The sequence below is a fragment of the Cannabis sativa genome, chromosome 7 (genome assembly GCF_029168945.1).
Source record: "Cannabis sativa cultivar Pink pepper isolate KNU-18-1 chromosome 7, ASM2916894v1, whole genome shotgun sequence".
Classification (NCBI taxonomy): domain Eukaryota; kingdom Viridiplantae; phylum Streptophyta; class Magnoliopsida; order Rosales; family Cannabaceae; genus Cannabis; species Cannabis sativa.
Genome location: NC_083607.1, coordinates 7721675 through 7737065, shown reverse-complemented (window position 1 = coordinate 7737065; position 15391 = coordinate 7721675). Strand labels below are relative to the sequence as shown.

Below are 15391 nucleotides of genomic sequence, written 5' to 3'. Positions count from 1 at the left end.
AAAAAGAATTAATTTTTGATTTTCAGTTATTAATAAATAGGTACTAGTCCTATTTTTGCATCGTAACTGTCTTCTAATCTTGAATCCCCTTCATATACTAAGGTTCCAGAGAAAGTTTTGATGTAAAGATTAGAAGATCATACCACTCTAAAATCTATTCTATGGACTCTGTTATAAGCTTCTGCTAATCTTTGAGTATTTATTATTTCATTCTCATGAATTAATTGGGACTAAATTTAAATCAAAGTTTTTCTAAATATTTTTCTTAGCTGTTTAACAAATGTATATTGGCCCTCAAAAAATAATAATAATAGTATATTGGCTAATTAGCTGGTTGGACACATCAATAGAGATTAATTATCTGCCCTTAAATTTAAAAAGACCTCCAATAATAAACCACAACCTTTCAAAAGTGACACTCAAATAACCTCCCCTTAAATTTCTGTCAATAAAAGGGTGTTATTTCAATGATTTCATAAGGAAACGACAACCTAAAACTCAGCCAAGGTATACTCAATACGTGTGGTTCAAATTGCTCATAGCTATTTTCCAAAAATAACTAAAAACAGTCTTGTGAGTTTTTGTTGTTGCTGTTTCATCAATCACTCTCATCCCGTAATGGTCTGTTATGGGTTTTGTTATTCTCTAGCTCTGCACAATTAACATGCAACGTTTTTTTTTTATAGGCCTATTCCTATACATGCTGAATTTTCAATAATTCATGCATGTTCTTGCTTATTGGCTTTTGGCCTAAGGGGATCTCTGGAGAAACATAGAGATTAGAGATAATGGTTTCTTGAAAAGTTTTTCTTTTAGATTCTCCACAGAGAAATGTTGCAGAGAGCAGCAAGCAATGCATATTCATGGTGGTGGGCAAGCCACGTGAGGACAAAACAATCCAAATGGCTAGAAGAAAACCTCCAAGGTATTAATTTCCATATATATTCATATCCTATCCTACACTAATGTGTGCATGTACATATTATATATTTATATATATTATGTGCAATTCATTTTTTTTTTTAAAGAGCGATCTGATCACACTATCACAATCGTCAACGCAGAGAAATTTTCAGTCAATAAGTTAATTGTTTAATTAAAGATATACAAAGTCAGAATATGAGCCACTACAAAGCGACTTATATAAAACCAAATTATCTCGGAAATTTATATATATATATATATTATGTGTAATTCAATATTTGATTACACTAATAATGATTTGATAGATTAAGTGGTGTTTGGTATCACTACTACTTAGTATTTCTCATATATTAGAGAGTTTCTTAAGTGGAAACATCACTTTTAGTCTTATTGTATAAAAGCTTCCTATTTTTTGTACTATTAAGAAATTATATTCTAGTTTTATTTTTTATATATTATAGTTATAATAGGCCGATTATTTTCGAGAAATATGCATCGAAAATAAAGTTTAAAATAGTCTATTACATACGTGTACATGAAAACATGTACGAGTGCAACTGAATGTTTGAATCATATTTTTAATACCATAAATTATTTAAAATTTCTCGAAAACAAGCAAGATGTCTAGTATAATTATAATGGACACCATAGGGTAGGAGCTGATGCTCTAATTTATAGTCTATTATGGCCCCAATCTAAATCAATGTTGAAACTTAATATTCCTTCTTAACCAAACCAATAACAATTGTGATGAGGATGATGAACACCAATGTATATGTATGTATATGAATATAATATAATTTCATAATGATTTTGACAGATATGGAAGAAAAGGTAACAATGACCCTGAAAATCATAGACGCTGGAGGAGACTCTTTTGCACAAAGAGCTGAAATGTACTACAGAAAAAGGCCAGAACTGATCAACTTTGTTGAAGAAATATTCCGAGCTTATCGAGCATTGGCAGAGAGATATGACCTTCTTTCACGAGACCTCCAAAGCGCCAACCGAACCATTGCCACTATCTACCCTGAAAGAGCTCATGAGTTGGCCATGGATGTTGATGAGGAACAAAAGCCTTCTCAAACTTCAACTTCAAAAGCTGACCAATCCGAACCAAGTGTCCCCAAAGTTCCAAAGATACCAATGGCTAAGGATTTCAGGAGACCATCTATGGCAATTTCAAGAAAAGAGACTCAGCTTGGAAGGATATCTAGCTCAGTGAAAGTGGTACCAAGTTCAGGGCTAAATAGAACAGAGGCTTTGGAGGAAATTGATAATCTCCAAAAGGATATTCTTAGGTTCCAAACAGAGAAGGAGTTTGTAAAGAGTATGTATGAAAATGGTTATCAAAAGTTTTGGGAGATTGAGAATGAGATAACTGAAATGCAGAAAAAGGTTAGTAGTTTACAAGATGAGTTTGATATCCAAACTGTTATTGAAGACGACGAAGCTCGGTCTATAATGGCAGCCACGGCTTTGAAATCGTGTCAAGAGACTTTGGTTAAGTTGCAAGAGAAGCAAGAAAAGTCGACGGAAGAGGCTTTAGTTGAGCAGCAAAGGATCAAAGATGCTCAGGAAAAGTTTTCTAGAATAAGAGCAAAGTTTCTTGGGAAAGTAGAGACCAAAGTAGAAGATGAGGAGGAGATTGTTGGGATGGGAAAAGATGAAAATGATTTGAAGATGTTGAGGGAAATGATTATGAAAAAGCTTAATGTGGATTCAAAGGCTACTCTTACTGTGACTGAACTAGCTGAGAAGATTGATGAGGTTGTCAACAAGGTTGTTAGTCTCGAAACTGAGGTTACTTCACAAACTGCTTTGGTAAAGAGGTTAGGTTCAGAGACTGATCAGCTTCAAGAAAATGTAAGAAGCTTAGAAAATGAAAATGAGAATTTGAAGGAAGGATCAAATAAGTTGAGAATGAAGCTTAGAGAGTTGGAGGAAGAATTGAAGAGAATAAAAGCACTAAACAGAAGTCTAAAACTCCAAAACAGCAATCTTCAAACTCATTTCACAGAAGCCAGTTGCAATATTGATCATCTTTCTGAGAAGTTGAAGAGTGTGAAGCAGGACGAGGAGGTTGATGAGCATAAACAAGGGATAAGCATTGAAGAAGTTGAGGTAGAAAAGAATGAAGAAGAAAAGGAAGATGATTCTTCAGTTCTTGGAAACTCGGCGGAAAGTCAAACCAATCCAAGCAATAGTTCTGACACTGTGAGTGTTGAAGTAGAGGAAGAAAAGCAGGAGGTTGGAGAAGAGCAGAAAGAGTTGGTTGATGAGCCAAGTGATGTATTGGATGTAGAGAAGGAAAGTGATGAGGCTGGTAATAGCGCTAGATCGAATTGGAGGCTGTTGTTCTTGAAAGGTTTAGAGGATAGAGAAAATATTTTACTACAGGAGTATACTTCAGTTCTTCAAGATTATAAGGAAGTGAAGAAGAAGCTGAGTGAAATGGAGAGCAAGAACCGGGAGAGCATATTTGATTTGGCAATACAGATAAGAGAATTAAAGAGTGATGTAGCCTCTAAAGATGATGAGATCAAGAGCTTAAAACACAAGTTTGACTACCCACCACAGATGACTCCTGATGGAAGTCCATTTACTTACAACACAGATTATAAGTACCAAGCAAGCCAGGATGCTTCAGGTGAGAGTGCAAATCAAACCCCATTTCTAAATTTGGACTTGGAATCGGATTCTGGTGAGCTCGGTGTCCAAACTGTTAAAACCTTGGAAAAACTCATGTCAGCAACAGAAGACTTGAAAACCTCTAATGAAAATGAGGTGGTGGAAGAGACAGTGGAGAAGAATCAGGCTCCTGTACCCCATTCTGTTTCGTCTGTTGAAGATAAGTTCCGATCAGATATTGATGGATTGCTGGAGGAGAATCTCGAGTTCTGGTTGAGGTTCAGCACTTCAGTTCATCAGATACAGAAGTTTGAGACTTCAATAGAGGATTTACAGTTGGATTTATCAAAATTAAGGGAGAAAAATAACAAGAAGCCAGAAGGCATAATAGGCTCCAAACAACACTACATACAAACAGATGCCAGGCCAATATACAGGCACTTGAGGGAAATCCAAACTGAGATGGCACTCTGGTTAGAACACAACGCTGTTCTACAAGACGAATTGCAGGGCAGGTTTTCATCCTTGTGCAAAATCCAGGATGAGATATCGAGGATCTCCCGTGTTGATTCTGAAGTTCAAAAGACCAAGCTTAGCAAATACCAGGCTGCAAAGTTTCAAGGAGAAGTTCTCAACATGAAGCAGGAGAACAACAAGGTTGCAGATGAACTGAAACTGGGTCTTAATCGTGTGAAGGGACTCAAAGTTGAAGTGGAGAAGACTCTGCGGAAACTCAATGAAGATCTTGGGATTTCAACTGCAAAGAATGTCCACTGCAGCCCCGCCAAACATCCAGCTAATAGGCCAAGGATTCCATTGAGGTCTTTCTTGTTTGGTGTGAAGTTGAAGAGGCAAAAGGCATCGATCTTCTCGTGTGTGAGTCCGCTTCAAAAACAATATAGTGATCTAGCAATAGCCGGACCACCACCAATCTAAATCACCTTTTATCATTTCTTTCCATTTGTGTTAGTTGTAGATTGTAATGCAGATAGGAAATGCAGAAAAATCATGTTCTTTCAGTTTGTTTCTAACCAATAGAGGGATTATTCTTCAATTCATATAACATTCATTCAGAACCTCATAATATTCCTCCATATAAATTACTTAATTTAAGTAAAGCAACAAACAAGAAAAGATAAATTCATCAATGCAAATGATACACCAGCAAAACATGTAAATATACATATACGAATATAAATGATACAATAGGTCTGATGATGGCATAGGAAACTGCAGAATGTACTTAGAAGAAGAAGAAGGCAGTACCAGGGTTGTCCTTACCTTCAAATTTAAGAGAAAAAGAATTATCTGAAATACCAGAACTTTGAGAAGTAATGTAAGTTCTACAGTTTCTTGATATTTTTTTCCTAAAAGGCGCCAAAAACGTCCAATTGTACCCGGTGCAAAGTACCAATTCCTGAACTACTTAGCTCATCGACAACAATATCTAATCACTTGTCTACATTGATTGATTAAAGATGTACAGAAAGCTGTCATGTGGATTGCCTGAGTTTCCAGGATTCTACGATAACTAGATGCTACGATGGCAATCAGAAAGCACCATCCTCATAATGTGGCTTGGAAATTGGACATTTTCAAATCTGTGGAAGGAAATTGTGCAAGACTATATGTGAAAGTTAGGGAACAGAAAATAGTTGAAAGGGCATTAATGATTAAGAGAAGGGTGAAAAGAAAAGATTAAGGGAGAAATAGGATTTGAAGCAAAAGCAACAGATAAAACATATTAAACATATTTGTATATGTAGAAGTAGCATCAATTTTGAAATTCAACCACATGACATTTCTTACAGGGAAATACCAGAAAGAAAATTTAACATGATAAGCTGAAACAGTAACTCGTAGGAACGTGATACGCTCTTTGTGTCTGTGCTCTGAAGATAACCAGTAGGGAGATTATTCTTCAATTCATATAAAATTCATTCAGTACTTCGTACCTATTTTCAATTTCACAATACACAATATTGTGAAATCTTATGATAGAACAATTTTAACTCTTCCCTTTTTTCGTTTTATCAGAGTTATCAAGTTTGTGTGCTAACATATTATGGATACCAATTTATGAATGGGAAATTTAAGGCAAACAACAACATTTACATGATCAAATATTTTGCTCCATCCTTCAATTTCCACAAGAGTTTTTTAACATCTAATCTACAATACACAATTCCTAACACATTCAATAGAATCGAAATGCAAATTTGAGCCGTCTACTCCATTTCAACTCTTGGTGTTAGCTTCTTTGCATACAATCTCTGGCTTCTCACTGCAAGCGGCTGCCTTCGCACTCGATGGATCTTCCTCCATCTTATCTATGTTTTGATTGTCAGCATCTTCCTTAACAGCATCACCAGTCACACCTGCTTCAGCTACTGAACTCATCATTTCGGTATCTTTCTCACTTACCCTATTTTTTGGTTGGACGTCTACGGTAACTTGATCATTTACAGATGTAGTCACATTCATTGGACTAACCAAACTCTTAACATCAGATTTACCATTAACCTCAACCTTGGGATCTGGTAATGCCACTTTATTTTCTTTGACTGCTTCACCCAGAGAATTAGAAGAGATACTAGCTCGATCTCCTTGTATTTGATCTTTAGTGGCAGGCCTCAACTCAGAAACTGATATTTCTTCTGTCTTAACAGCTTGTTTTAATGGAACTTCAGATACCGAAGGAGTGTTGCTCACATCATTTTTCTGCTTAGAAGAAACATCTGATGATGGGGCATTACTAGCTGGAGTATGCTGAACTGCTGGTGGAATGGATTTAACTGAACTGTTCAATGAAGCAATTGGTGAGGCAGCAGAGTACGTGGAAAGTGGTGCAGATGCTAGGCCGGTACGGATATAGTGTACATTAGGATGACTCTCTGAGAGGACAGAGATGGCACCGGTGGCCTTAATAGAGCCACTGCCTGTGGGCATAATATGTACAGCATTCTTTGCCTGAGCAGCCTTGAGCAATGAAGCAGCATCTGATGGAGAAGCAATGCGTGCCCCAGCAGCTACGGCAGTGGCTCTTACCATGGCATCTGAACTTGGAGAAGATTTCAGTACAGGCTTTTTAAGGGGTAATCGAGGTTTTGCTGTTAGACCCAGTGACACCACTGGAGATGGTTTTGGTGTGAGGTTTTCTTGAGCCTGCTTTTGTGATTGTAAAAAACTGCTGTTGCTACCCATTGAAGCTTCAGCAGCACCCGTGACAAGAAGGGAGTTCTTAGTTCCATTAGTTCCAGCAGAGTTATTGATGGAATTTGTCACGGCTGAGCCATTAGTGGCCGTAGCTCCAGCTGTTCATAATTTAAAAGGCCAAATTAATTCTGCATAAAGAACTATTAAAAACAAATCGTATGGAAACTTAACGTACATGTTAACCATCAATGATGCATGTTGGAAAATCATTCAAAAAGTTCATTAGCACAATGCCCATGAGTAAATTCAAAAGACTTTTACGCCCTAATGTCTCTGAGGGAGAATAACAACACAGCTTAGCAAATTTCAAATTCACAAAAAACAGCTTTTACAAATATATAGCAAAATCAGAGGGTGCCGAGAAGATATTGACTGATATCCTGAAGCAGCCACATTGTAGAACCAACTCAAAGTCCTATCTAGAAAATGTGAAGATCTTGTTATAGAGGTAACTAGAGGAGAGCGAAACAATAACCAACAAAACAACAAGAATGTTTAAGGAACACAAACCAGATTAAGCACTTCCACTACACTTATAAATTTATAAAGAGGAAATCATCAAGGCTAGCTCTATACCTGTTAGGCTTTTAACTGGCATATTCAGAGCAAGGGATACAGCATGACGAGCTGCCAGCTGTGCCTCAGAAAGTTGTGTGCCATTTGAATGGCCTCCCAGATTCAAGTTACCATGTCTCTTTCTAATAATGGCCCACCTCTGCATATTTCAATATATGTCACCAGTTAGTAGAATGAGACACATGAAAATAAACATCCACCAGAGATGAACCAAAATAATAGGATGAAGACGAGGTGGAGGCAAGGATTGTTGAGGAAAAGAAAAATATTGGAAGTGTAAAAAACTCCTTGGGCCCACTACTTTCTATCCTTTCACTAGGAAGGATTTGACCTTACCCTTCTCTTATAAAATGACAAACTAAAATGATTAAAAGGAACATATGGAACTTCTTTATATAAATACTAAGATATCCTTCAGTCTTTCCACCCTTCATACCATTTACTCTCTTTCTAATTCTAATTTATCAGTCATTTCTGCTATCTCTCCCTCCACATAAAAAGTGAACCATATACCAACCAAGAAAAATGGTGATTTAAACAGATACCGGATATTTTTTAAAAAACAAAGGAAGAAAAGATCGAACATAAATGACGCAATGCTTGGTAAATTTCCGTTGCCGGGATTTGAACCCGGGAAAACTGGGTAATACCCAGACATCCTGACCGGACTAGATGACAACGGATAATTGAACTAAGGTGGAATTTGATATTACAGGCTAGACACTTGAATTAAAAAAATAAATTATATTATTATTTTAGACCTATGAACTATGATTATTATTGATGTTATTTCTGCTACCATTTATTGTTTTGCTGCATAAATTTGACCCATTCCAGCTTGCTGAAAAATAAAATCAACATTTGCTAATGATAGACATGATACACCAGTGATAAAAGAGTATATATTTAAGAAAACCTTTATGACTTCAGACAAAACAAACCAAGTGTAAAGATAACCTCTAATCTAATACATCAAAATGTACTACCAAATGTTGAAGGAAGAACAAGGTACTGACGTCAGCACACAAAAAACTATAAAAAATGATAGTGATTTCATTAAATTAACTTTTGAAAAGACCAAATGTAATTACCGAAACATGAGATGTAAATGAAAATTGGAAACCTCATAAACATTTCGGGGAAAAAAATACCTTCCAAGCAACTAACCCTTTGTATCTCATACTGGATTGTTAAAGATAATGGCTTTATGTATCTATGAGTAATTGATATGTGTGCGAATAAACCACACACATATATGTGGCAAGTCACTTTAACAAGCGGGACCTATCTTAAATAAAGATGATTGGTTGAATTTACTTACTACATAGGTGTGTGTCAAGTTTGTGTGTGCATATATCATTATTCGTGTATCTATATCGTGATTTGTTCAATCTAAACACGCGCGCGCACACAAACTATGTGTCTCACAGACAATGTCTCTATTGTAGATCTGCTCAAATTAAACTTACTCACGCTCGCACTCGGCCTCTCTCACTCACTCTATCTCATTCATTCAATCTTTGGTGCTCAACATTAGAGATGAGGTAAGGTTGGGGTATACAATTAAAAATTAAATTTCAATAGTCCAACCCCTCAGCTTTTAGAGGGTATGAAAACAGTCAAGAGAGCTAGAATGACCTGAGAAAGCTGCGAGGCAGTTCGGTCGCCCTTAAAGTCTCCTCTTAGGATATTCGCCCAATTCCCTTCACCACATTTCTGCACAGCAGCAATAAGTTCCAAATCCTCAGCCTCAGACCATGGTTTTCTCTTCCTCCTCTGCAAGTTGGCATTAGCTAATCCATTTAGATCTGTCTCAGCAATTGTTGCTGAGGGTACAGGTTGCTTCTGGACAGAGACAGGAACTGTAACATTCGTCCCTTGTATGGAACAACTTGGTTGTTCTAAAGCTTTAGAAGACTGCCCATTTGGTACGTTTATGGTCAAAGGTGCCTCAACAGTTGAGCCACAAGGGATGGAGTCACTTGATGCTCCAGATGCAATCAGCACCTAAATCAAATAACAATTTATATTGATAAGATGGCTATGTTAAACAAATACAAGTTTGCAACATTGAAAATTTAATTATACATATTTTTATATATTATTGAAACGAAAGACAAATTTAACATATATGCGAGTGACCTCCTCCCAGGTTTATAGAGAGCCCTCACTTATAGCGAAGGAAAATCGTGGTAACAATTTGTAAACTTTAACATAGGCACTAGAGATATTTTTACATGATCAACTTGAGATAGTGCTTTCTAATTCTAGCCTTGATCACAAATTAATCAAATTAGATGAAAGTTTGATTAACTTGTCCATCCTCGATTAACCAATATCAACAAACTACAAATTCCTATATTGTAATCATCTAAGAAAACCTTTTTGGCCTCCAATATGCTTTACCCACTATACCCAAGGAGGAGAGTCACTTAAGAGTAGTCAATTAAATTGTCCAACTGTACTTTTATTTCAGTTCTTTATTAGCCTTGGGGGGTTTCTTGGAAATTAACTAATTTGGCAGTATCTAGCCAAACACTATAATCATGTGTGTTAGAAATATTATAGGATTGTCAAAGTTTTTCAGAGCTAAACTCTGAGAGGTATAGACAAGTCTATACTGTGGAGAAATATCCGGCCTCTTAAATAGCCCAAACAATTGGTAAAGAGTTACTGCCTAGACGTTTTTCCAATTCTAGTTGCAAGTCTTTAGACACTTGGATATCTCCACAAAGAGTTATTCCTTTTCCACAATCGAACCACAATAATCAGCTGTCAAACTCAGAGAGATTAACTACTATACATAATGAGACTTAACAAAATAAATACCCCAACTAATTACAAAAACACTCAGCCAATTAAGAACGTACAACCTTAACAACAATCCACACAAGGAGTTTCAAGCTTCCAGCGGGTCATGAATACGTTAAAAAAACTCAAATAACACAAGATACCTTAAATTCATTGATATACCTTCACACATGCTGCAGCCTCAACTAAAGCTTCACCACTAACCGTAGGGAATGCTTCCAACTCATATTCCAAGTCACTATCATCATCCTGCAATCCAAGTTTTAAACCACTGAATATAGAGCAAATGTACAATATTCTTTCTACTGAGTAAGCACATGAACAAAATGTACAAATACCCTCCAGGCAGAATTATTCATTATCATAACTAAACACACCCCGATTTAATTCATCTAACAGCCATTTATATATGTATAAAAGTAAAAAAGATACCACCATGTCCCATAGCTTCCATTAACAGACACATATAAAGCGAGGGATGGATGGTTTAACAGTACGAAAGTAGTAAATATCCAATAATCAAAATCACTGACCATAGGCTGAGCTCCTGTCCCGTCTTCAAAATTTTCAAGCAAAGATTGGCGATAAGCTAAATGGCGCCACAGCATTTGATACTCATTGGCATTAGAAATCCCAGTCGAGGTCTTCTCCACCAACGCGTTCCAATCAATATTTAAATCTTGACAATTCGACACTTCCTGAAGTAATGTCAACACAGCTGTTGCCGAATACCTGCCACTTTTTTATAAAGAAAAAACTCAATCAAAACCTAAACCATAACGAAATATAATTCAAAAATAGAAAATTACAAAAGACCTATTTAAAAGAGTTGCAATGTCTTCTTCGCTGATCGAACCCTTCATCGACTTCTTCGCGTTCTCAACCATGTTTGATTTACTTACGGAGATATTGCATATTCCAAGAGACCCAAAACAGTAATATTCTTCTTCCCTTTCTCCCGACCAAAAATGGTTTGCTTGAAAGAAAGGGGAAAAAAAACCCTAAACCCTAGAAAGGAAGAAGAAAAAAGATTGAGTTTTGGGATTGGAAAGAGCAGAAGAAGATAGCATTAGCATATTCTCCTAAAATAAACCATTGTTCTTACTCAACAAGTTTGGCTCCCATTTCAATTTCAATTTCAATTTCATCTTCCAATTGAGAATCTCTTCTCTTGTCTTGTCTTAAGAATGAACCAGGACCCAGGTTGAAAAATAATTCTGACTGCCAGACAAGACTTACTTTGTCTTGGAGGATAGAAAATGTAAGAGGGAAAGAAAAGGAAAAGAAAAGCAACGAATGTTTTTCCTCCTTAACTAGTTTGGTAAAGATTTTGATTAGAGCAAGGCTAATTAGTAATTTTTTCTCCCGAATTTTGACATGTACTGAATTGTTCTTTCTGAAATTTTTTGGCCGTTAAAAATTTTCCTCGAACTATTGAGATTGTTAAATTTAAGAACTTTTGTCTAATTTTAGTAAAAAAAATTCTAACATAGATGAAAGGGCATGATTTAGTACATATCAAAGTTTAAAGAGCATGATTTGGTAGATATCAAAGTCTAGGGAGCATGGTTTAGTACATAAATAATCACTGAAACAGTAAAATTGAATGAAATTAGACAAAAGTCCTTAAATTTAACAATCTTAATAGTTCGGGGGAATTTTTAACTGCCAAAAAAGTTTAGGGGACACGATTTAGTACATGTCAAAGTTCGCGCGCGGGGGGGGGGGGGGTATTACTAATTAGCCTTAGAGTAATTTGCGGCATAACCTAATCGTTAAATGTTAAGCCATTATATTCACGTGTCATTTTCTTATTGATATATTTGAACTGATTTTTTTAAAATAATACAAATTTATTGACTTGGACCAATCAAGGATTACCACGTGGCAATTTATTTAACCAGGTAACTACATAAGTTCCAAAATTATAACTTAGGTATTATTACCATCAAAAATTAAACTTAGGTATTTATTTGTGTTGCCCCTGATTTCGCCCAATATACGTGGACCAACCGGACTGGGACACGTGGATCAAGCAATTCATAATATTTGCTAAGTCTTTTATGCCACAAGGTAACATCCCGTACGTAGGTCCCGGAGAAGGCACCCGAAGTTTAAGGTGCTCCCGGAGGCTCATACAACACTAAGGCATCTCTGCGAGGTGTCAGGCCTCTCCTGAGCAATCAAGTCGCATTAAATGCCGCATGGGAGGAAGCGTGTTGAGACTGCAACACACAATAAAGTCTGACGGCACAACCTCCAACCAGCAGCGCCACAGTAATGATCATTTAAGTCTAGCGACGGCTACACTGTGAAAAGTCACGTCAATCAAAAGGCAAAAAGGACATTCCACATAAAAACCCTACAACACCTAGGGATTTGACCATGCATTACTCATGGTATATTCATTGGGAATACCCAATTTTATGGATACTTACAGATACACTTGTAAGAACAATTCTAGGGATTACCCCACCAAAAACACTATAAATACCCCCTCAAAGCTCATTAAATGGGATCGAGAATCTTGGGCTGCATATGAGCAAGAAGAGTAAATACTCACCAAGAACATTCTCTGTATTTATAAGGGTGACATTCTCCCAAATATGAATTCTGTATAAAACACATCCATAAATAACAAAGACTCGTGGACTAAGGCTCATTAACGCCCCAACCACGTAAAAATCATTCTCTCACTTTCTTACAGCTCAATAGTATTATAATATTTTATTAGTTGCCGAAAACCTCGGTCAACATTTTGGTGCTTTCATTGAGAGCTGAAGAAAGCTGCTAAAAAGCAAACATTTGACTTCACAAACATGGTGGAGACAAGAAGTACTCGTCAGCCTCGCCCTCTGGAAGACGCTCAAGACCCAAACGAGGAAGATGTAGCCTCAAGAGCAGCAGAGGAGTCCGAGGAAGAAGAAATAGTCCCCGATGATGACTACGAGGGAAACCTCGACGAGTATGCCTATGACGAAGGTAGTTACTCAGAACTGGTGCTTCTCAGACAAAAAGCTATCGATCACGAAGCCGAGATCGAAGCTCAGAAAGCGCAAAACCAGAAAATGCAGGAAGTGATGCTGGCCATGCAAAAAGCCATGGAAGCAGCTGGCATTCACGTGCACCCCAAGGCAATGACCGCTGGACTCGACAAGGAGCCAGCGACGTCTTCGCCCAATTCCCAACAGCAGAAATCTAGGGAGCCTAGCCCTATAAGATACCCTGCTGAAGGGAATCAAACAAAAAACCCTACTTCTACCCAGGGCGAAAGAAAAAGGTGCGAGATCCGCGAAGGGTCTGCTCAGATTTCCCTAAAGGGAAAGGTCTGCAGAGGGGCAAGCCCCAAAAAGGGAGCCTTGGCCCTCAGGATCGAGGGGACCGAAAAAGCGTTTCTGTACACCAGGAGCCTGGGGGTAGAGGAAGAAGAGGACAGAGATGTCCTCCCGTTGATCTGAGAAATCAAATCAATGGGAACCAAGGTGACCTCCGAGATCACCTTGACCAAAAAAGACACGGACCCGTGGTCTCCTCGGGTACGTTGAATGAAGGAATTACGGCGGAACTCGCCATACTCCGAAAAGACATTGCCCGAGTCTCCCGGAGGCAGAAGGGAGACGACTCCGACTCGGACAGCGAGGATCGAGAGCCATGTGCTAAGCACATCCTAGAGGCAGAGCTCCCTAAGAACTTCAAGATGCCCGAAATGGCAGCATATACCAGGAACTCCGATCCCAGCGACCACCTGTCACGGTTCAACCGTGTCATGACGGTCATGAGGGTCAGCAATGACGCCAAGTGTCTGTGCTTCCCACTCACTCTAAGTGGGTCCGCGGAGGAGTGGTTCAAAAAACTAGAACCAGGATCCGTGGGTTGTTGGAACAAGCTACAGACCAACTTCCGGAGACAGTTTGTCGCCGCAAGAAAGGTCAACCTGGAGGTCAGTGCCTTGACTAATATCAAGCAACTGCCCTCCGAGACCTTGAAGAATTACATCAAGAGGTTCCGAGAGGAAGCCTCGAAAACCAAGAAGGTTGATGACGGACAACAGCTTGCACTTCTCCAAGCAGGCATCCATACTGGGACTCCTTTCTGGCATGAGTTGCAGCAAGAAGGAGCTGCTAGCCTCTAGGACTTCCAGAAGAGAGTCCAAAAATATATCAACCTCGAAGAAGCCCAAATCGTGGCTTATGGGGGCTACTATCCCACCGGAATAGCAGGGTATATGCCAGGAGTATCGCCCTCGGGTACTGCCCCGACTGCAACCCCACAAACAAGCGACATACAATTCTCTGCTACCCCCGGGTATAGCCAGGGCCAAGCTTTGGCACCAGCATCATCTCATTTTGGCAACCCGTCCGGAGTGAATGGGCAAGCTCCCTCACACTCTGCTCTGGCTGCTAGCCTAACAGGCCCTTCCCAGGGATCAAGGAGTAAAAGGTCCTCCAAAGGCAGCACCCGGACGGGAGAGAAGCGCCAGAAAAAGGGGTACACCCCCCAATATACTCAATACACGGAGCTGTCGGACTCCCAAGAACGTGTGTACTTTGCTACTAGGCAAAATACACACTATCGGAGACCACAACCGTTGTACAAAGATAGCTCCCGGAGAGATCCGAGCAAAAGGTGCGAGTACCACAACGACATTGGTCATAGCACCAATGAATGTAAGAATTTCAAGGACGAGATCGAAAATCTAATCCGATTAGGCCACCTCTATGAGTGGATCAAGAATAGGTTGCCCCACCTCAATCCGGGTCAGGTGACCACGGGTATGCCTCAGGGAACACCGGGGGGTACAGCAGGAGTATTGGCTCCAGCTGCTCCCACAGGTGACGCCCAACATATCCCCGGACTGCCGCCCCGGCCTAATGGAAGGGTAGCCATGATCTCCAGGGGTCCCCATATCGGAGGGACTACTCGCAAGGAGCGTAAGCGGTACGCCGGGAGCCGCGAAACACAATGAGGTATGGGAAGTTACTCAACTCCCAGCTCAAAGGCCTCGGTTGATGGACCAACCCATAACGTTCACGGAAGAAGACGCCAAGACGGTGCGCTTCCCTCATCACGACCCATTGGTCATTGAGACCCCCATCGCGAATAAAGTGGTGGCCAGAGTCTTAATTGACAATGGGAGTTCCGTGAACTTACTCTTCAAAGAAGCCTTCACCGCGATAGGCTTGACGGATCGGGACCTCTCCCCCAGTGGGTCCCAGGTCACAGGGTTTAACGG

General features: G+C 39.1%; 2 protein-coding genes across 5 annotated transcripts; one reads left to right on the top strand and one right to left on the bottom strand.

Moving 5' to 3' along the window:
• The first annotated feature begins 327 nt into the window (after nucleotides 1-327).
• On the top strand, nucleotides 328-4574 carry LOC115696957 (protein NETWORKED 2A). Its single transcript, XM_061101805.1, has 2 exons — nucleotides 328-925; nucleotides 1745-4574. The coding sequence occupies exons 1-2, from the start codon at nucleotides 832-834 to the stop codon at nucleotides 4489-4491; spliced, it is 2841 nt and encodes a 946-aa protein (XP_060957788.1). The 5' UTR covers nucleotides 328-831; the 3' UTR covers nucleotides 4492-4574.
• A 946-nt stretch (nucleotides 4575-5520) lies between these two features.
• On the bottom strand, nucleotides 5521-11448 carry LOC115697259 (uncharacterized). Of its 4 annotated transcripts, none has more exons than XM_061101806.1 (7): nucleotides 11264-11448; nucleotides 10975-11166; nucleotides 10692-10890; nucleotides 10321-10407; nucleotides 8986-9354; nucleotides 7348-7486; nucleotides 5521-6869 (listed from the first exon to the last, which is right to left on the bottom strand). In XM_061101806.1, the coding sequence occupies exons 2-7, from the start codon at nucleotides 11043-11045 to the stop codon at nucleotides 5794-5796; spliced, it is 1941 nt and encodes a 646-aa protein (XP_060957789.1). In that variant the 5' UTR covers nucleotides 11046-11166; nucleotides 11264-11448; the 3' UTR covers nucleotides 5521-5793. The 4 variants fall into 4 exon arrangements, with proteins under 4 accessions (XP_060957789.1, XP_030480051.1, XP_030480052.1 ...); XM_030624191.2 differs by having other exon boundaries at nucleotides 10692-10896; nucleotides 11264-11417; XM_030624192.2 differs by having other exon boundaries at nucleotides 10975-11448.
• Between the last annotated feature and the right edge of the window lie 3943 nt (nucleotides 11449-15391).